The 21,917-nt window shown below is 41.9% G+C and overlaps 1 protein-coding gene across 3 annotated transcripts; it reads left to right on the plus strand.

The window, feature by feature from the left end:
- The first annotated feature begins 35 nt into the window (after nucleotides 1–35).
- Nucleotides 36–21,680, plus strand: NIPA2 (NIPA magnesium transporter 2). 3 transcript variants are annotated; one of them, XM_048859034.2, is made up of 7 exons: nucleotides 48–180; nucleotides 2,307–2,390; nucleotides 14,241–14,464; nucleotides 16,827–16,883; nucleotides 18,117–18,207; nucleotides 19,419–19,579; nucleotides 20,708–21,680. In XM_048859034.2, exons 3-7 carry the CDS (start codon nucleotides 14,284–14,286, stop codon nucleotides 21,343–21,345), a joined length of 1,128 nt encoding a protein of 375 aa, XP_048714991.1. In that variant the 5' UTR covers nucleotides 48–180; nucleotides 2,307–2,390; nucleotides 14,241–14,283; the 3' UTR covers nucleotides 21,346–21,680. The 3 variants fall into 3 exon arrangements, with proteins under 3 accessions (XP_048714986.1, XP_048714991.1, XP_048714999.1); XM_048859029.2 differs by lacking the exon at nucleotides 2,307–2,390 and having other exon boundaries at nucleotides 36–180; XM_048859042.2 differs by lacking the exons at nucleotides 48–180; nucleotides 2,307–2,390 and adding an exon at nucleotides 10,007–10,164.
- Nucleotides 21,681–21,917: the final 237 nt, after the last annotated feature.

Raw genomic sequence — 21,917 nt, forward strand, 5'->3', positions numbered from 1 at the left:
CTCGTCCCCGCGCTGGCCCCACCCCTTCCGCCGGCTGTGACGGCCCGGGCCGGAAGAGTGAGTCGCGAGTCGGCGCCGGGTTCTCCATGGCAGCGGAGCGCGCAGGGACCAGCCCCACCTTCCCTCCTCCCGCGCCGGGCCAGGGCCGCCCCTCGGCGGGGATGTGAGGAGCCGCCGCAGGTGAGTGCGGGACTCGCGGCCGGGGTGGGGGCCGCGCCCTCCTCCGGCCCCCTGGGCGGGGCCTCGCGCGCGCGGCGACTCGTTGCGGGGGAAGAGGCGGGGGCTGGTAGTTCATGTCCTCCCCTGGGAACGAGGCTGGTTCCCGAACCCGCCCCGCCTCCTCCGATAACCGATGGGCGGGGCGGGGGCACGTGACGCAGTGCGCTCTAGCCTGGGGCCTCCCAGTCTGTGCGTTCTGTGCCTCTCCCGCCTCCCCCCACGCGCGCGCTCTTACGGCGGGTACCGAGCGACCCGGAGCCGCTGTTCCGATGACAGGCGCGCGCGCCGCCGCTTTCGGGCTGCGCCTGCGCCGAGCCGCCCCGCGGGCCTGCCGCCGTTGCTGGGCCGGCCCCCGCTGGCGGCGGCGGCGAGCGCGCTCGGGCAGTCTGGCTACTGGCGCGTAACCTCCCCGCCGCCCCGCCCAGCCCAGCCCAGCGCCCGCGTCTCAGGCCGGGCCCTGGCGACAGCCGCCGTGAGCAGCGCAACGCGTCCGCGCTCGGGAGCCGCTGGCGCAGAGCCCGCTGGCAGCAGCTGTGGGAACTTTTCAGGGGGAAAAGCCGCCAGCGTGGAAGAGATTCTCACCCCCCCACCCCGCCCCGGGGGGTCTCGCCGGTGCCGCTGCCTTCAGCGCCGGTTCCCCTGGCATCGGAACGGGCGCCCCGAGAGGGTGTCCTCGGGGCGCGCTCGCGGCGGCACGCGCGGCTCTTTTTGGATACTGGTCGTGGTGGCAGCTGAACTGGCACGTTACAGGCTGGTCGTTACACCCGAGCCCTCTTCTTGCACTTCGGGAAGCAGTTTCCTAAACTTCAGTGTGCTCCGGAGACTCGCCGTTTACTGCTAGATTGCGCTTTCCATTGCGCGCCGCTTCTGCTTCCATTTCCTCTTCTCCATGTCCGTGACACACCACGGCCCCCCAGGCATTATCCTAAAGGCTTTTCCAGGTCCGTTTATACCAGTGGTTCTCAAACTTTTGTACTGGTGACTCCCTTTCACATAAAGAAAAGGAGTACTTGTGGCACCTTAGAGACTAACCAATTTATTTGAGCATGAGCTTTTGCGAGCTACAGCTCACTTCATCGAATGCATACTGTGGAAACTGCAGAAGACATTATATACACACAGAGACCATGAAACAATACCTCCTCCCACCCCACTGTCCTGCTGGTAATAGCTTATCTAAAGTGATCATCAAGTTGGGCCATTTCCAGCACAGATCCAGGTTTTGTCACCCTCCGCCCCCCCACACACACAAACTCACTCTCCTGCTGGTAATAGCGCATCCAAAGTGACCACTCTCTTCACAATGTGTATGATAATCAAGGTGGGCCATTTCCAGCACAAATCCAGGTTTTCTCACACCCCCACCCCCATACTACACAAACTCACTCTCCTGCTGGTAATAGCTTATCTTTCACATAGGAAGCCTCTGAGTGTGGCCAGCTCCCCCCCCCCCCCCTTATAAATTTAAAAACACTTTTAAAATATATTTAACACCATTATAAATGCTGGATGCAAAGCGGGGTTTAGGGTGGAGACTGACAGCTTGCAACCCCCATGTAATAACCTCCCAACCCCTGAGGGGTCCCAACCCCCATTTTGAGAACACCTGGTTTATATTTTGTCATTTCCTTTCATTGTCTGAAACCATTTATCCAAATGTTTTATATGTACATGAAGGCTTTAGCTTGTATATGTTAACTCACCCAAGTTAACACACCTTTTTTTCCTAGAGACAATGCAGCCAGTGTGCTAGGTACTACACAGATGTATAGGAAGATGTCAGACCTGCCCTGTCTAGCTTATTAGTAGACAAAAAGACATCCTTAAACTAGTCGCCTGAATTTCTACTTTTTCTCATTACAAACACTGCCATAACCTATTATCTCTGTTCTTTTCTAAATAGCTACTGTGTAAAATGTAGCGTTCTCAGATTTTTTTGTAAATTCCTGTGGCGTTGAATATTTCTAATGCTACTGTAGTAGCCAAGCCACAAAACTTGAAGTGTTTTCTGCGCCACTGCGTATGCACAGAATGCATGTCCCATGCAGATTTCTGTGCTTCCCTGAAGAAAAATTACTTTCTGACAGGGAAGCAAAGAGAAGCTGCCAGAGCAGTCATGCTCCCGTACCCAACAGCATGGGCAAGTCGTTTCGCGTGCAGCCAGTGGAGAGGTAAGTCACTGCAGGCAGTGCAGGGCTGGGGATGCTCTGGCTGGGGCTGCGGACCCCCTATATCTATACCCCATCAAGCCTCATCCCCTGCATCCAGAGCCCCACCGAGCCCCAGCCCCACCCTGACCGGTGGCTCCCATTCTGCACTGGACTCAGTGGCTAGTCCCACCTGGGGTGGAGGAAGGAGTGCACTTGCCCTGCACAGAACGGCTGGGTCTGGGTCTGGGTCAGACCCACTCCCAGAAACCTCTGTATCTCCCCTCTCCCACCCACTTCCTGCCTCCATTGCTCTTCAACTGCAGGGGGAGGGGTCACTGTATAGGGAGCTACTCCCCTGTCCACCCAACTTCTGTGTATCCAGCTCCCCCAACCAAACCCCACCCCAGACACTCAAACCCACACACTGATGAGCACCATCCCCTATGCACCTGGACTACTCCACAACCACCTCTGCCCGGACCGCCCCAACCTGCTGCACCCGGACCCCAACCCCATCAAGCCCCACTCCTCCAGCACCTGGAGCCATCCTCCTGAGCCCCATCTTCCTACACCCAGAACCCCCTGTTGAGTCCCAACCACCTTCACCTGGACCCCCCTCTGCAGAGTCCTAGAGCCCCTGTGCATCTAGATCCCCTCCTGAGCCACCCACACCCAGATTGATCCACATAGAACCCTCTCTCCTCACTCCTGGATCCCTCCACACTTAAGTCCTGCCAGGCTGAGCCTGCCTGCCCACACCTCGTGTGAGGCTGGTAACCCTGGTTAGTTACTTCACCTGCTACTCCTGAGGGAGTTCTGCACCAAAAAAATAAAAATTCTGCACACACTATTTTAAAATTCTGCAAATTTTATTTGTCAATAAATAAATACGGAGGCTCCAACATGGCAGTAGGGAGCACAGGCGATTGGCTGCACAGAGGTTGGAGGTCACCCTGCAGCCACCCTCCCCCGGGACGTGGGCCCTTGCTGCTCCATTTGAGATGTGGGGGGTTTCAAAAGCACGTCAGCTGCAGGTTTAACTTTTTGTTAATAAAAACTTAAACTGCTAGGCAATTGTTTTAAGAAGTGAGAAAGATCTTCTTAAAGGTGTTTACACTAATAGGTATATTTAGAATCCAATTTTAACACAGCTGTTGCTTTCAGTGTCTCTGTAATAATGCTTCATTACATCACCATTATATTTTAATCACTTTTTAGTTTAGTTACCTGACATAATAGGTGGATAGTATATGCACAATTGAATTTTATGGCTAACATGCTTTTGTATAGGTCTCTTGTGACTATATAATTGCTTTGATAAATTTGGAGAATTGTATTTTAACCAGAAAATTTAAGGTGGCATTACTTTTTTCCAGAGTAGTTTTTACATACTCTCTTCATACATACCATTCTGCATACATCTCACCATCTTGAAAATGGTACTTGACTTTTAAGTTCATTCACTCTTGTATCAACTGCTGTTTGTGGTCTTTGTTGGTTTTATGCTATGCTGCAGCTGCCCTTCTTTAGAGGTACCTGTACCTGACACTAAAGAAGAGAAGTGGCATGAATGGACAAAAGATGCTTAAACTTGGGGGGATGGCTTTAAATTAATAGTACTTTTACTGTTAACATTCTAACATACGTATATTGAGAATATTTGTTTGATGTTTTTGTTGGTTATTTTCATAGAGATTTTATTTATATAATTTATTGTATAAATTAAAGTAAAGGCTTCCAGTGTCAAAACTATATTCTCACTGAAATGCTTAATTTACCATGTAAAGTGACAATAGTAAAGAGGGGTATATTTCTTATTATTCTCACCTAAGGATCTTTTTAAAAAAAGTCATGTTTCCATACTGCAAAATATTTTAAAAATGCAAATATGTAGACTGACAGAGACTTGCTAAATAGGATGAAGTAGTACCTATAGTATATTTGACCCGTTATTCCTTTCCTCCCCAGATGTTGCAGTGTGGTAGGTTTGCTTCATTTTGCTGCTACATAACGGAAAACAAAAGCAAATGATGAAAAGTGTCAACAGATTTTCTCTTTCCCCTCTGTGGGTGAGCTAAGTGAAATATCAATACTGCTCTTCAATGTCAAACTAATAAAAATTGTCTTGGAGACATGGCAAGAGTTGAGGAGGTCCAGGTAACATTACAAACACTTTTAGGGTAGTTTGGTCCTTAGGATAAACTTCCTAGTATTGGCAGATTTTTCAGAATGCACTCTTATTGAATTTAAATATCATGGCTTCTGAATGAAAATCTTAGATTTTAGTCCTTATTATTACCTAGGAAAATTGAAATCTGTGAATAAAGCATGCAGGATTATTTTCTGAAATAGTCTACAGAAATCCACAGGAAAGGTCTTCAAAATTCTGTTTTAAAACTGGTACTTGGCTTCTTTCCGAAATCTGTAGTCATGCTGAAAGAGATAGGTGTGAACTTTCTTAATCCATTTTAAAAGGGTCTTGATTCTGAAAGCATTCCTTGATTTTGCAGCTGTGGAGGATCCATTTACTCACAATTCTTAAATCTTGGACTCCTTAACCATAACAGTTATTTTAGCAATATTTTAATGTGATTAAGTTAAGAGTTTTATATAAGGAGTTCAACACTGGAAGAATCAATAAATTTCAAGACATTTTATTGCTCAGTAAATTGACACTTCAGCATGGTACTTTTAAAAAGAATAGTGTCAGTGTAAGATCTTGGGTTAGCTTCCGTTTTCTTTCAGTGTGGTCCATTTGACTAGAAAAATGGAGGGTAAGTGGCATGTGAAGAAGTATCTATAGTACGTCGAAAAGGTAAGAGATCTGTAAGAAAACAGTCCAATTTTGAAATTAAAAATTGAATAGTGATTCAATAGGTAGAAAGAATGAAATTTGTTTTTGTCAGAAGGTCAGACACAGGCATATGTGCTGCTTAAATCTCACTTACAATCTCTTTCAAAGGCTGAAGTGGTACATGTGGTGCATACATCTTGTACTTGCTACTTATTTATTGAGTGGGTCTGACTCAATAAATGTCACAATCTTTATGACCATTTTCTTAGGTAGTGCCACCTAAAATTTATTTAAAATTATTTTAAATTTATTAATACTTCAGAAACTTAAAATTGAAATCTTCTAAAAATCAAATCTCTTCGCATTTTTAACTGTTTTATTTCTGCTAAATTTGTGAAAACAAAAATCAGTATATCTTCAAATGAATCAGAATGGTAACATCCACATACTCAGATAATGTTATGAGGACTAAATTCTTTTCATTCTCGGGACTGTACCTATACAGGAAACTATACCTAAAACTTTGGTCCTCCTAGCTATGTTGGTCAGGGCTGTGAAAAATGTCATGTCCTGTGCAGTGTAGTTAGGTTGGCCTACCTCACAATGTAAATGCTGCTAGGTTGCTGGAAGAATTCTTCCATCAACCTAGCTACAGCCTCTTCATGGCATGGATTTACTACAGCAACAGAAAATCTTCCATTGTTGTAGTAAGTATCTACACTACAGTGATGTAGCTCAGGCCAGGTCTACACTACAGACTTATGCTGGCATAGCTGTGTCAGTGAGATGTGATCCTTTGACAGACATGGTTGTGCCAGCAGAAGCGCCAGTGTAGACAAAGTTATACGGTCAAAACTCTGCTTTTACAGGTGTGGGGCTTGTTTCACTTTTGTGGGGTGGTTTTACTATATTGGTGCAAAGAATTGCTTTGCCAGCATAGCTGCATCTACACTAAGTGCTTTGGCTTTGTCCGTATAGTATACTGGTATTCCTATACTGTAAAGTTCTTCAATGTAGATGTGGCCTCAAAAGTAATAATATTTGACAGTTTAACAGCTTCTTTGTATGCTAGAGCTATGTCACAACTCTTATAACATCTAGTATTTTCAGCATGGATTATTTTAGAATAAAGGAGACCCTGTTCATTCTGCTCACAAATGGAAAGAGTACAGTCATCTCCATGAGCAGTGTTCCATTTGCAAACGGTATAAAACTCGTTATTTTGGCTAAGTTAGGACCCTCTTGGTATTAGACTTACAGCTGCTTCATTTTAAATGCAAAAAAGACTAGCTCCCTAACTTGCTTCATGAAATAACACCTTCGTTTAGTGTTGAATGTTTAGAACGTTTTAGTCACAATTGATTTTAGCTGGTATTTCTAGACTTAAGACGCTACAGTGGTGCTGCTGCAGCGCTTCAGCGTAGGCATTGCCTATGATGATGGGAGGAATTCTGCTGTTGGCATAAGTAATCCACCTCCCCAACAGGTGGTAGCTACGTCGACAAAAGAATTCTTTTGTCAACTTAGCGCTGCCTACACTTACATCGGCTTAACCACATCTCTGAGGAGTGTGGATTTTTCACACCCTCAGAGCCATAGCTAGGCTGACGTAACTTTTCAGTGTAGACCAGCCCCTTCATCTCTTTCTGAACACGTAAACTTTTACCAGGTAAGGCCACTTCCTCTTTTCATTGCTTAAAAAAGGAAACTTTTATGGTCATAGCTGTAGGTAAACATGCACAAGGTGAAAGGTTACATTGTCTTTTATTTTTTCCACCTTCTTTGCATATATTTCAAGTGCTACACTGTGCACATTGTTCTCACAAACTTACGTATTTTAATCAGTATCGGCTCCACTTAATAAAAACTTGGTTTAGTTTGAAAATCACCTTTTTTTTTTGCTATTTGGATGCTTACTGCTACGGCCTAATGGAGTGGGAATGTGAAATTGAACCATTACTGTAAATGTCACTTAGTCACTTTGCTCACATTGAAACAGGAATGTGAAATTGATAAGTCTCTTGAAAATATCACTTTGCTACTCCACTGGCACATAGAGAACAACAACTTGGAAAGCAAAGAGCTTTCTCACGGCTTACGTTGTCAGGTGTGGCCTAGTCCTGTATTATATTTTGAAGACAAATGAGTTTCCTTTCAAGCGGCTGATTGGTGCTCTTTCCTACTTCACAGTTTTCCACAATGGACAGGCTATGAGTAGATGCTTCCCTAAGGGCAGTATATATTCTGTTATGTGTGGATGGCTGTGGTTCCAAGCTCTTATTCTACAGAAGTAAACTGATCCCTGAGTCACAACTTTATGGGTTCAGTGGCAAGCTGACTTTCCACAGTTGAGCTGCGGCCAGCTTTGTGAGAGTGAGGTAATTTCCTGTTGAATTGGGCCGTGCACTTAGTAAGAGAACACTTAGCAAATTTACACCATTTGTGACCAAAGCAATATCTTCTCCATGGTCTTCTGGCTTCTCCCCTTGTGTTCAGCATAATGGCAGCACAAGTCACTGAGAGAAGACAGCTTTGTCGGTGCCCCTTCATCAAGGCTGAGAGAGGTGTAGTTTCCAGATGCTCTCTACTCTTCTCCTTTGAGGTTCTGGGGATGCTGCATGAAATTACCCATGAACAGTCATCTTAGTAAAACCAAGATTTATTAAAAACAGAATGAAAATGAAGTTGAAACAAAAATATTGGTTTCCTTAATGTATCTAGACTCTCATTTTGAATAAGCTAAACTATTTGTGTAGTTACAGAGGAAAAAGGAAAAGTGAATAGCTTACATTCCTTGAAAACAATCCCCTCTTTCTGACCTCTCCACCTGCTAGCATCATATTGCTGTCTACAGGGAGACTTCTCCTTTGTCCATCTTGATATACTTATTAAATCCGCTCCCCAGCTTTCCCAAGCAGTTTTTTGAAGACAAATATGCAAAGAGAAGTTGGCAAAACCATTTCATTTTCCGCCTTCTGGGAGATGGTCCACTGAGAGAGAAAAAATCTTCAGGATAGTCAGAGTTTTTCAAAGATTTAACTGTCTAGCTCAAATATTGCCTTTCACATCATATGTCTTCACTGTAGAGTTTATCTACAGTGAGGTACTTCTCACAAGTTAGCCTAGCTCAAGTGAGAACCAGTCACAGTGCTGTCTGAAATGGGCCACTCTCATTACCACTTCAAAGGTTATTTTTCCTCCTTTGGTATCCTGCTGTCATTTGAATTGTCTCGTTAGACTAACCTCATACTTGGTAAGACAATTCAGATCTTTTCATGTATTTATACCTGCTCCTGTATTTTCCACTCCTTGCAACTGATGAAGTGGGTTCTATCCCACGAAAGCTTATGCCCAAAAAAATTTGCAAAAAGAACAGGAGTACTTGTGGCACCTTAGAGATTAACAAATTTATTCGAGCATAAGCTTTTGTGGGCTACAGCCCACTTCATCGGATGCATAGAATGGAACATATTAAGAATATATACATACAGAGAAGGTGGAACTTGCCATATAAACTGTCAGAGACTAATTAATTAAGATGAGCTATTATCAGCAGGAGAAAAAACTTTTGTAGTGATAATCAAGATGGCCCATTTAGACAGTTGACAAGAAGGTGTGAGGATACTCAACATGGGGAAATAGATTCAATGTGTGTAATGACTCAGCCACTCCCAGTCTCTATTCAAACCCAAGTTAATGGTATCTAGTTGGCATATTAATTCAAGCTCAGCAGTTTCTTGCTGAAGTCTGTTTTTGAAGCTTTTCTGTTACAGAATTGCAACCCTTAAAATTGCCTCAGTAAAAGACTTAAGACTGCCCTCTATTCAACCCCTCCACCCCCTTACCACGCTGCCTGGAGCACCAGTGGCTGGCGCCGCCTGGCTGGAGCCAGCCACGCAGCACAAAGCACCGGTTCAGGCTGGGCTCTGCAGCTGCGCTGCCCCAGGAGCTCGCTGCCCCGCCGCCCAGAGTATTGCGCAGGCGGTGCAATGAGCTGAGGCTGCGAGGGAGGAGCCAGGGCTAGCCTCCAGGGCCAGGATCTCAGGGGCTGGGCAGGAGGGTCCCGTGGGCCATAGTTTGCCCACCTCTGTCCTATCCCCTTCTAAAAAAGAAGGTGTGGAGAAAATGAGTTTGGCCTAGTCTGTATTTAAAAGCTTTGTTGCTGTAGCTATACTGGCAAAACCCTCCTAGGTCAGGTCTACACTACAGACACATTGGTATAACTATGTTGCTCAGGTGTGAAAAATCCACACCTGTGAGCAACATAGTTATACCGACTTAATCCCTAGTGTAGACAGCGCTATGAGGTGGGAGAGCTTCTCCTGCCAACATAGCTACCACTTCTCGAGGAGGTGGATTAACTGTGCCAAAGGGAAAGCTCTCTCCCATTGGTTTAGAGCATCTTCATTAAAGCGCTACAGCGACAGTGTTTTAAGTGTAATCTTGCCCCTAGTATTGATGAAGCTTATACTGGCAAAAAAAAGTGCCTTTGCTGATATAGTTTATATACCATCTCACCAATAGCTATGCTAACAAAAGCTCTTTTACGCCAGTGTAACGTGATCTGTGCAAGGAGGGTTTTGCTGACATAAAAATATCATAAAAAATCATACCCGTACCTGATGTTGCTGTGCTGGTAGTTTCTAATGTAATCCTGGCCTTTGCCTTTAAGGGGTATATGGCTTGTTCTGACCTTATTCCTCGCTTCCTCTCAGCTGAGATCGAGAAGTGGGAGACAGCCATTTAGGACTATCTTTCTTCACTCCACTTCATAAAATGAGCCTTTCTTCACCAGGGGATTGCATCTCATTTTGCCCTTAAAGACTTGTACTGTCCTTTGTTTATAGCATCAAGGATTTGCATAAACGCTAGTCTTTAAATGTATTCATTTTTATATTTATTTATAAAAGATGGAAGAATGCAAGTTCATTTAGAAGAAAGTCAAAACAGATTCTGAGCTCTATCAAGAGTATTACAAAGGCTCTGTTATGCTATAAACAGGTAAGTCAACGACTCAATAAACAAGCGATACCCCTAGTACAAGTCACTGGGATTGGATTTCTCGTGATAAAATCTTCTTTTGTATGCAGTAAAACTATTTTTGTCTAAGGAAAGTGTTTATTTCTTTTGTATTTTGTAAACTGCTCACCTGATGTTATTCTGAGCATTGCCAATACAATGGGTATATTTTGTGAATGGAACAGTTACTCCTGCTGTTTTCCCAACCCAACAGATATTTGAGCAGGAAACAGCTGTGTTGAAAGTTGTTGTTATACTGGTATTTGCTGAAGCACTATTGCATGTTAAGAAAATAGAGTAGTGCTTGAACTATGTGGGTGCATCTATGAAGATTGGACAGCACACTAGGTTATTTCCAATAAAAAAAATTAATTTCGCGTCTGAATGGACTTGCAGCAAATAAACTGACTTTTCAGTTGCTCGTAATCAATTTTTAGATTGAGCCATATAAGATAACCTCCTCTAGTTAGAATTATTTGAATACCTTTTGTCTTTCCTTGGTCTGTTCTATTAAAAATTAAGCCTTCCACAACTAAGCACTTGACTGAGGAGTCAAAAATATTTGTGTTCTGATTATATGTTGGGGGAAGGGGGGTGCAGCGGCACCATAGCTTTATTTAAAATCTCTAATTTGTGAATTGTTTACTAGAGACTAATGAAATGAATGACATAGCCAAGTTTTAGGGAGTGTAGTCATTATTCATAAACACTGTCACAGTTCAGAGTGATTGCACCTGTATGTCCACCTCAGTGGTCCAGCAGGGGCACCCACCCTCAGCCTTGCAGCTCCCCTGTTGTTGCCTTTCTGGGTGGAGACCTATTTCTCTCTCTTCAGATCAGGGTATTTCTAAGCTGAACTGTTCCCTGCCTTCACTGTGCTGTTCCCACCATAGACAGATTGCACAGTGACAGCTGCTTGCTTTTTCTTTGGAGATGGTTAGCAGGTGTAATTGCTACAGTTATAAGATACCACCCAGCACTTCCTATGCAGCCCTATTTTATTCTTAAGGTAAAAGTCATTCCAGAGAAAACATTGAAAGAATAAAAGAACCTACATGTGTGTGAATAAGATTACCAGATAATCCCCCACCCTAGCATGAGCTCTGGCAAGAGCTGACCTTCATTACCCCATCCACAAAGTTTCCTTTGTGGTGACAAGTTTATCACAGCTTCAGCTCAGAACAAACACAGTTTTATGGGGCCACTCCTTCCAGTCCTTTGCTAAGGGTTGGGGCCCTCTGTCTGTTTGGTGGATCAGGAAGAAGGCACTGAGCCAGTTTAAAAACAGGCTATTTATCCAAAACCCCTTCCTTTGTCATTCCCTAGAAAATCCAGTTTGAAGTGGTTGTGAACCTCTTGGGGGTGGGAGGGGCGGAGTGGTTTCAAAAAGCTTATAAAGGAGGAAAGTATATGAGCATCCCCCTCCCTACTGAAAAGGTACATACAATGCCCAAATAACACATGCACAATTGCACTTTTAAGACAATGTACCTCAAAGGTATTAACACTAATTCAGTAAGATTTAACTTAATTTCATAAAGTTTATTTAGGGTATAGTAGAATACTAGGAGCACTGTCAGTTTGTCGCATCCACTTTGTAGAGATTGCTGGATTGGAAATCTGCTGCTGCTCAGTATGAATATCTGTCAGATTTCTAAAATGGAAAACATTGACCAAACATAATTCTCCCAACAGGGAATGGAAGGGACCCTGCTTTCAGAAGTCTTACCCTAACCTTCCCTCAAAAGCTGCCAGCAGGCAGACAAGCATAGGAATATTAGCTCAGTGTGGGTCGGGGTGATTTTTTTTTGTGGGAGGGGGTTATGGTAGGGGTGGAGGATTGGGGTGCTATGCCAAGCTAAACTGATTTCTCTTACAGTTTTGCATTCATGGGCTAGACAGTCGAGCAAAGTCAGAGAGGTCTTGTCTGGGAATTTCCCAATTTTTTAATGAGTAGAAACACTGAAAATTAATCATTAGTGTGTATTCTCTTTTGCATGCTCTCCCTGCAGTGATTGAATGTCTCCTGTGACCCCCTTCCCATCCTGGCCTACCTCAGAGCTGCACTCCATCATACTCCCTGACTGAGTCCTGTTTTCCCTTCATTCCACTTTTCCATGCACAACCTGGATTGCCCCCATATTTCACTATCCTACACAGCACTGCTTCTGTCAGCCCCTTCCCCACCCATTGCGCCATCTCAGAACATTCTCTGAGCATGCCCACCTACTGCCTTACCATATTCAACCTTGAAACACTGATATATATCGATGTTTAAAAACCTAATATACTAGAGGAGTTAAGGGAGCATAGTGGGGGAGGGAGAACCATAGTCTTGCTTACTCATTCATATCCCTCATTTCCTTTAAGGTGTGTCATGTGAATCAAGGGGGCAGTCAGGATTGTGGGGTGATGGTATTTGAGTGGGGGTCCGGGGCTGTCCATATGACCTGCTGTGGATAAGAGCTTGGTGTGAATGCCAAGATACTAGTGCGTCAGGGGCTCCTCACAGCATGGTGTGTCCTCAGCCAAGGTACCAGTGTTGGGGCCTTGATGCACCAGCACCTTAGCACCCCCTCACACCTCCTGCACATTTGAGAAATAGCAGTAGGTTGTGGTATGGTTTTACAATGTCTGCACAGACTCTGAATTCAGCTTGGCAATAAACATTGAAGTAGAAATATTTTATTACCGTCCTTTGGGGTCATATATATGCTAAATTGGCTTGCACTTTTTGCTAGTTTCTTTTATACCTGGAACATGTATTACATATGTGAACCAGGAATATTATGAAAATTTCATATATTCCTGTAAGTTTCAACATGTTGTTGACCTCTTCCCTCTACAGTTCCAGTATATAGAAACTTGATGCTGTTTTTATCCAGGGGTTTGTTTGTTTTTTTGGCAGTATATCAGGGTAGTGCTCTCTACTGGTCAGCTGTTTTAAAAAGATTCTTTGCAACTTAAAAGTGGAAATGAGAGGAATCTTCATTCCCTTTCATACTTGGCAGAAATTAGTAAACCACCTCGAAATATAATTAAGCAGAACATTTCAGTGTTTTAAGACTGCTTATGCACATGTCTTAAAAATCCAAAATCTAATGTCTCAGAAAGAAACTCCAATATCTTTATTGCACTGTGTATCAGAAAAGTAATATAATTTAGAGCAAATAGACAATTGTCATGTCTTGCCAGAAACACGAGTGCATTATTGAAGATTTTGAGTCCTGTTCTAAAAGTTCTTGTTTATTGACACTTTCTCTGGGCCTTTGCTGCGGTTCTCCACATAACTAGGCTTGAGACTCCAATAGTCTGAGTGAAGGCTTTTCCATAGTAAACTCTTTCATTGCCATTGTAGCTAAGCATCAGGGATGCTTTGTTATACTTGTACTGAGAAAAACAACCCTTGCAAAGACTACTGGTAAACAGAAGATTACTGATGGTTATTGCAGTTTCTGCTATGTTATTCCTTAAAGGCACTATTTTTATGCATCCTGAAAAAGAGTCTGTGCTAACTGAACTACCATATGATTTGAACAATCCTTTGTAACCTTTCTTCTTCCATTGTTCCAGTAATCTTATATGGCTATTGGGATGCTGTGACTGTCTTAACTCAAACCTAGATTGTAAATTAATTTTAACATAAATAGCGGAATTTTGTGTGTGTTATATGGAATGGAACTGTGTGAATATGAAGAAAAAACACACACTATATGTTTGAAAATACATGGATCTGCTTACGTTTGTCTTCAAGCATCATTCCTTGTTGCTTCTTGTAGTGTGAACTCTCATCTGGAGTGCCAGATGCTCTTCTGAACTTCCTCAAAACCTTTAATCAGTTTAATCTGTCCTATTTCACCCCTGCCTCAAGTATGCACCTTCATCCAGTGTATTGTCTGATTTTTGTTATCTGCCTTTAGAGTTCAGGTTCTTTGGGGCAGGCCCAGCCACGCTGCCATCTTTGTTGGCTGCAGACAGTGTTTTCCCATAAGAAAATAGATGTGTGATTTATTTGTATGAAATCCTGTTGTGATAATATGCACTTGTTCGGGTTTCAGCATTGCATCATCCTGTCTCCAGTAACAGCAGCTCTTCTGTTCCATGATCGATGTGACGGTTTTGAACACTTCAGTAGCTTACGAAATGATCCAGAGTGGAGGAAAATATGATTTCTATATTGGTCTCGTGTTGGCTATGAGCTCCAGCATTTTCATTGGAGGGAGTTTCATCCTAAAAAAGAAAGGTCTCCTCCGGCTGGCCAGGAAGGGCTCCATGAGAGCAGGTATAGTATGCATTTGAGAACTTTTGCCTGTTTTTAATTTTATTTTAATGCTTTGTGAATGGCTACTGAATTTTCACTCTGATTTTTTGTGTGTATTGATTTACTTTGGTTCCTTATTGAGAGATGAAACTTCTAGACCTAAAATATTCAGCTTCTGTATTTTCACTGGTCTCTGCATTATTTCTAGTTTGTTATTAGGTATAGTAAAAGGTGAAATCCCTTTCTGTAATATATTCAGTTTGTGCCGTCTAAGTACATTTCCAAAACAAACTATACATTTGCATATATTAATCAAAAACACGTCAGTTAAGAGTAAACCTGGTTACATCCCCCTTTCCCCCCCCCCCCCCCTAGGAAAAAGCCTGTTTAAAGAGATGATCTTCACAGTGTAATTGGAAGATCAACATACTGGCCTGTTGGAGGATGTGGAGGGGAATGAATTCCAGAGTCAGGGCCCCTACAATAAGAAAAGGAGTACTTGTGGCACCTTAGAGACTAACCAATTTATTTGAGCATGAGCTTTCGTGAGCTACAGCTCACTTCATCGGATGAAGTGAGCTGTAGCTCACGAAAGCTCATGCTCAAATCGGATGAAGTGAGCTGTAGCTCACGAAAGCTCATGCTCAAATAAATTGGTTAGTCTCTAAGGTGCCACAAGTACTCCTTTTCTTTTTGCAAAGACAGACTAACACGGCTGTTACTCTGAAACCAGCCCCTACAATGAGAGTGCTTGCCTCCAAGTTAACAAACCTAGGAACTGTCAGTTTGACTGTCTCAGATGATCTCCTCTATGGAGATAGAGATGAAAGAGGCAATTTCTAAGATACGTAGGACCCAAATCAGGGCTTTGTAGGTCTAAACTGCACCTTGAATTGTACTTGAAAATGATTTAGGAACCAATACGATCGATCCTGATTGCCGAAATGGATGGGCTCATAATAAATAGTGTAATTGTGTCAAAGTATTGGATCAGAATACATCACAGCTTTCATTTTCTAAAACTAAACTGTCTCCTGAAGACTTTCATTATGTCAGAAATGCTTAAGTTTAATTAAATAAAAAAAAGGGAGGGGGGAAGGGCAATGTTCAGGAAGATGACATTCCAGAATCTTAGATGGTTGTGTGGTTTGGGTAAATATTTTACTGTAGCACAAAAACATAAGGTTATTTTACTTAATTCTTATTAGGGGTTGTGTATGTAGTCTAAAAGAATTGGTTATATTGACAATTTAATAGCAGTTAGTATACTTCATCAAAAACAAAGGCAAATAACTCTAATAACTGGTAATATTGCATTGCTTCCATCCAACTGATATTTGTGAACTTTTTGGATTTTTGCTACAGCTGACTGTGCACTTGATAAATATGGTGAAGACTTGAAGTAGTAGCGGGGTAACCATGCATTGGGTGTTGAGATACTAGAGTGACGGGCACAACATAAGAGCTGAGATAGATAGAAAACGGCTAGAAATATGCAAGATGATGTTGGATTGACTGTTGCCCTTCTACACCAATTGCCCTCTGTTGACCAATTGTATCAGTGTGCAAGTGGTCTGTGCTATTGCACCCAGTTAAGTGACCACACTGAAACAGTTGCAGTGTATCAAAGAAACTAAAAGGTTAATTGTGTGTGTATGGATTAGAATCTTCCATCTCTGGTGATTCCAGAGAAGTTGGTGGTGGTATTAGTGAACACAGAACGTGTGCTCTCAGTTTGGGGAGGCAAACATTGTATGGCCATTTTCTTTGAAGTTCACCTGAATGCCGTGGTGGTGCGTGGCTTAAAGTGTGTACATTAATGTATACACATACGCTCCTTAGATTACACGATTGACTATTTCCCCCGGATAAAGGTGTATCTTCCTATGGATATCCTCCTAATTTACTGTATAAAAGGAAGAACATGATTAGTCAACTGGGATTACAAACCATGGAACTATTTAGGTTAACTGTAAGAATAGGGACTCTGTTAAATCCCCTTTTCTTTAATTTGTGTTTTAACATTGTTATGAGTCTAGAACATTACCTCAGAATAGGCAAATATTGTGTGGTCTGTAATGCCATTTCTAGTCCCAAAGAAAAAAAAAATATATATATATATATACGCCACTAATCTTTAAAGTGAATTACACAGGAATATCTGCACGTTTTAAGAGGTTGAAAATATTTTGACTTCAACCCTAGCCTCTGATTATGCATCAAATTGTGCAGGTGTTTGTTTAATGAGTGATTGCATATATGTTTATAACATGGGCTGAAAACAATTCTTTCTTTTCTTTTTTTTAAATAGAACTGTCAATCATAAGTGATCGATGCTTGCCCCTATGTATTGCTGATTAATTGCTCATTCTTCCAATTCCAGGTCAAGGCGGTCATGCATATCTTAAAGAGTGGCTGTGGTGGGCTGGACTTCTGTCAAGTAAATATCAAAAAATAAGCAGTGTTAAAAAATTTTAAATATCAAAATGTTCAAAAAAATTATTGAATGCACAATAACCAAAGCTAGAAATAGTGTATACCTCGGTACGCTGAGATAAAAATCCATATTTTAAAAAATAAATTGTATTATTAGTAATATCTTTGTAATTAAAATAAAATTAAAAATAAGATTCTTGGGTGTAAAAAGATACATCTCCAGTGAATTTTTTCAGTAGTTTTTCTTGATCAGCAGAGAATTTGACCCCTTTTTAATTTTTACCATTTATGTATTTTAATTTTTCACTTCACTAAGCTTGGGCAGTTAAACTAGACCAGTGATTCTTAAACTTACTTGATCCCCTTTCTGTGTGTCTTCCCGGTACATATGCCGCTGCCCAGCTCTGAATGCAGAGCGGAGAGCAGCAGCTGCTTGCCAGGTGCCCAGCTCTGAAGGCAGCATTGCACCTGTAGCAGCGTAGAAGTAAGGGTGGTAATATGAAAAGTGATATTCATCAATATCACTTTTCACAGCAGAGACTTAGCACCCCATTGCCACCCTTACTTTTGCATTGCTGCAGCAACCCAGGGCTGACAGCTGGAGCTCTGCTGCCTCCAAGTGAGGGATTGGGGAGGGGGAAAAGGGGCATGAGCCTGGGCTTCCTCCCTGTGAGAGATGGGGGGGGGGGGGGGGGAGAACAGCCCAGGTGGCAGGGCTTTGACTGTCTCCTTTATCCCTGCCTCCTGGGTGTATGTGGCCCTTCTGTAAGAGCCCTAGCCAATACAAAACCATTCATTGAAAAAGTTACTTTAAAATATTTTGAAACCTCCTCTCTCTCCTTCTCTTTGGTTTTGTTAAATCTTTTTACACATCTCCTAAACTTTGGACTTAAACAGTGTGACTATGTGCGTTTAACTTGAATCATTGTAGTTTATATACTGCTTCATAGAAGATAGAATTGCAGATTATTTTGCTTATGTGAGAGTTAAATGACCTGAGTTAGTAGGATGTGGAAATGCAGAGGCTGTTAAATAAAAATGGGTTAGCCTAAATTACAGGTGAGATTTATTTTTGTTATATGGAATATCTAGCTGCTAGCTTTGAGTTCTGCTTATATTAAACTTCCATGTCAGCTGAACATTTTAGCTGAATTTCTTCTCTGTGGGAACACTTGTTCAGTTTCAGAGGTGTCTCTTACATGTGTTAAGATTTCCTAATTCTTTTTTTATTCTGCAGTGGGAGCTGGTGAAGTAGCTAACTTTGCTGCTTATGCATTTGCACCAGCTACATTAGTGACTCCATTGGGAGCTCTCAGTGTTCTTGTAAGGTAAGAACTGTTTAGAAAGAAGCACTATTTCAGAGAGGTAGAAGTGAAGTACGTACTTAGAAATTTCTATCACTTATTTTGAGTTGTTAAATATGGCTTTCTGCTTAACTCTGACTAAACTTAGGACTCATAAAAATGGAAGGGGTAGCACTGACTTAACCCAGGCATAATATGAGTCGGCACTCTACAAGCTCCCTTGCACAGCTCTAGCAGTGTACTTTGACTTGCAACACCCTGCTATTCCTGTCTTCTGCATCGCTTGAGGTTGGAAGCCAGTTATGATGTGCACAAATAAAAGGAAGACAAGACTAATAAACTAATTTTCATTCCTGATCAAAGTCAGGATCTTACTTGTCTTTAGAGATTCAAGGATTTTGCACCAGTACACCACATCATCTTGGAGAGAGATTTTATAGAGAGGATGATGTATAACAGTGGTTCCCAAACTTGTTCGCCGCTTGTGCAAGGAAAGCCCCTGGCGGGCCAGGCCGGTTTGTTTACCTGCCGCATCCGCAGGTTCGGCCAATTGTGGCTCCCAGTGGCCGCGGTTCGCTGCTCCAGGCCAGTGGGGGCTGCGGGAAGCGGCGCGGGCTGAGGGATGTACTGGCCGCTGCTTCCAGCAGCTCCCATTGGCCTGGAGCAGCGAACCTCGGCCACTGGGAGCTGCGATCAGCCAAACCTGCGGATGCGGCAGGTAAACAAACCGGCCTGGCCCACCAGGGGCTTTCCCTGCACAAGCGGCAGAACAAGTTTGGGAGCCACTGATGTATAACATTCTCCCTAGCAATTTTGAGGAGGCAGCATAATTTAAAACAACTTTTGGGCCGCTAGACTTTTACAAATAGTCTAGTGCATAGCAGACATGTTAATATAGACTATTGTAATTACGCTTAATATATTTAATTAGTGGATTTAGTCTAATAGAAATGTATGGACATGAGTAATGGTGCAGATGACTAGATGCTGTGCACTGTATTAGATATTGAAACAAGGGAGTTGTAGAGCTTTTATCTGCATAGTAAGGCAGTATGTACTAAATTCTGTATTCAGATTGTTTGCCCTCTTTGTTTATTTGGAACCTTACCAGCTCTTAATTACTGAGAGGAAAGTGTTTTCTGAACTTTGACACTACTGTTTTTTTATGTCTGCTGTGGGCAAATTAATTAAATATCTCCTGATTCATAATCTGTCAATGTGTTTTTTCCTTTCAGTGCCATTCTTTCATCCTATTTTTTAAAGGAAAAACTTAATCTGCATGGAAAAATTGGATGTTTGTTGAGTATATTAGGGTCAACTGTGATGGTCATTCATGCTCCACAAGAAGAGGAGGTAGAAACTTTGAATGAAATGTCCCACAAGCTAGGAGATCCAGGTGAGAGAAAATGTCAAGTTCGTCTGTAGGTAGCAGGGTAGCTAATGTAGGAAGGTAAGTATGTTTAACCTACTTTGCTAAAAGGACTGTGGTTCATTTACAGTTGCAACTGTTGCAAATTTCTAGTACCAAAAAGTTAAAGACCACCTCTGTGTTTCTACATCTGTAAATAAAATATGGGTTTGAATTCTACAATAGACTTAGCAGGAGCTTTGAAGGATACCAGTGAATATATTTTGTACAGAATGTCAGGATTAAACAATGAGGTCAATTTTTGTCCAAGTAAAAGTATGTTCGGAAAGAATAATAAATTAGCAGTTTAATATGTTAACCTAAGAAGCAGACAGCTATTTTCCCCTTGTTACATTTTCTGCAAAGAAATGTCATCTGTTTAAGGTTAATTTTGAGCCTATCTTTAAAAATGAAGCATAGACTGTGGGGAAAATTTACAATATCAGAGGGTTACCATTAGGACTAGTAGCTAAAATTTAGGTCGGAGTGTCGTCTATGTTTCACATTATATTCTAATAAAAATGCTGTACCTACCTCTTGTATAGCAGTTGATACCTGTAGATCTCAAAGCACTTTACAAAGAAGGTAAAGCTCCATTTTACAGATGAAACTGAGGGGTGATATGACTTATTCGAGGGCATTATCAGCATGTCCGATTGGTGGCTTAAAATTCCTGTTGCTGAGTGAAGCACCCAAATCAAAACAAATCAGATAGCATTCAGATATATGCCTACACCCTATGGGCTCTCCATACCCCTGGTTCTGTGCTTTTTAATAATCCAAGGATTGCGGTAAAAGGGAGGCTGGCTTTCTAGCGCCATATTCTTCATTTCAGAACCTGGGAGAGAAGTAGAGTTTGGAATTGCAGGCATGCCAGCAATCGTAGTTCCATGCTTATTTTAGCCAGCTCATCAGTTGTCATAAGATTTGTTGTAGCCTCCATTTTGGAAGACTTGTGGAAGAAAAATCATCATTTGAACATGTAATTAATAAAATGAAGGGGAGAAATCAGCCTTGACTTGTTGACCTTAAAATATGCACTATGTTTCTTGGTACCTAACAGGATGCTCTTGTGTACTGTATATAAATAAGTGATTTTTTTCTCCCCTATTGCAGGTTTTGTGGTTTTTGCAACACTTGTCGTCATTGTGTCCTTAATATTGATATTTGTGGTAGGACCTCGCCATGGACAGACCAACATTCTTGTGTACATAACAATCTGCTCTGTAATTGGAGCATTGTCAGTCTCCTGTGTGAAAGGCTTGGGCATCACTATCAAGGAACTTATTGCAGGAAAACCTGTGCTAAAACATCCTTTGTCCTGGATTCTGTTGTTAAGTCTTATAATCTGTGTGAGCACACAGATCAACTATTTAAACAGAGCTCTGGATATATTCAACACTTCCATAGTGACTCCAATATATTATGTATTCTTTACAACATCTGTTTTAACTTGTTCTGCTATCCTTTTCAAGGAGTGGCAACACATGTCTGCTGCTGACATTATTGGTACCTTCAGTGGTTTTCTCACGATCATTGTGGGGATCTTCTTATTGCATGCCTTTAAAGATGTAAATTTCACTCTAGCAAATCTGCCTGTCTCCTTGCGGAAAGATGACAGAGCAATCAATGGCACTCTGCCAACCACGTATGAATGCTTTAATCATGACGAAGAAAGCTCAACCTGTGTAGGTGAAATACACTCCAATGAGAGTGTCCCCTCCAGGAGAAATGGAAGTCTGGCAGCATTCTGAAAATGTGTTAAGAACAATTCTGTAACCTTTTTTTTTTGGCTGTAAAATGTCTGAGTTTGCGTTTGGAAGCAGATGATGTACTTGAACAATATGTACAGACAATCGTTAATTTTTAGGTTTGATTAATTTGGACCAAGAATAGTGATGGAGTTTTAATTTGCCTTATTTTACTTTAAGAAGACACTCTGAAATGACCTCAGTAGATGGTTTGTTTTTGTTGCTCTTAAGTTATCTGTGTAAACTTGTAAATATTTTTAATTTGAATTTTCCATTTTAAAGACTTATTGCACTAATGACAATTTTAACTATATCAAAAATAAATTGCTTTAATTTTGCATTGGTGGTAAGCACATTGACATGAACCTGAATCTTTTGCAAAATGAATATTCACCGTGTCTGTTTCAGCATATGGAAGTGTAAGACTATTAACCTGAAATGCGTAGGAGCAACTTACAGTAGATGTCACTAAAGTAGCTAATTACAGCACTTGTGGGAAGTGTCAACTAAACTAGTTTAACTGATTACTACTACTACTGAGGTATTAGTAAACTTGAAACAGTAAAGACTCAGGA

Source organism: Caretta caretta, chromosome 1 (assembly GCF_965140235.1).
Source record: "Caretta caretta isolate rCarCar2 chromosome 1, rCarCar1.hap1, whole genome shotgun sequence".
NCBI lineage: Eukaryota > Metazoa > Chordata > Testudines > Cheloniidae > Caretta > Caretta caretta.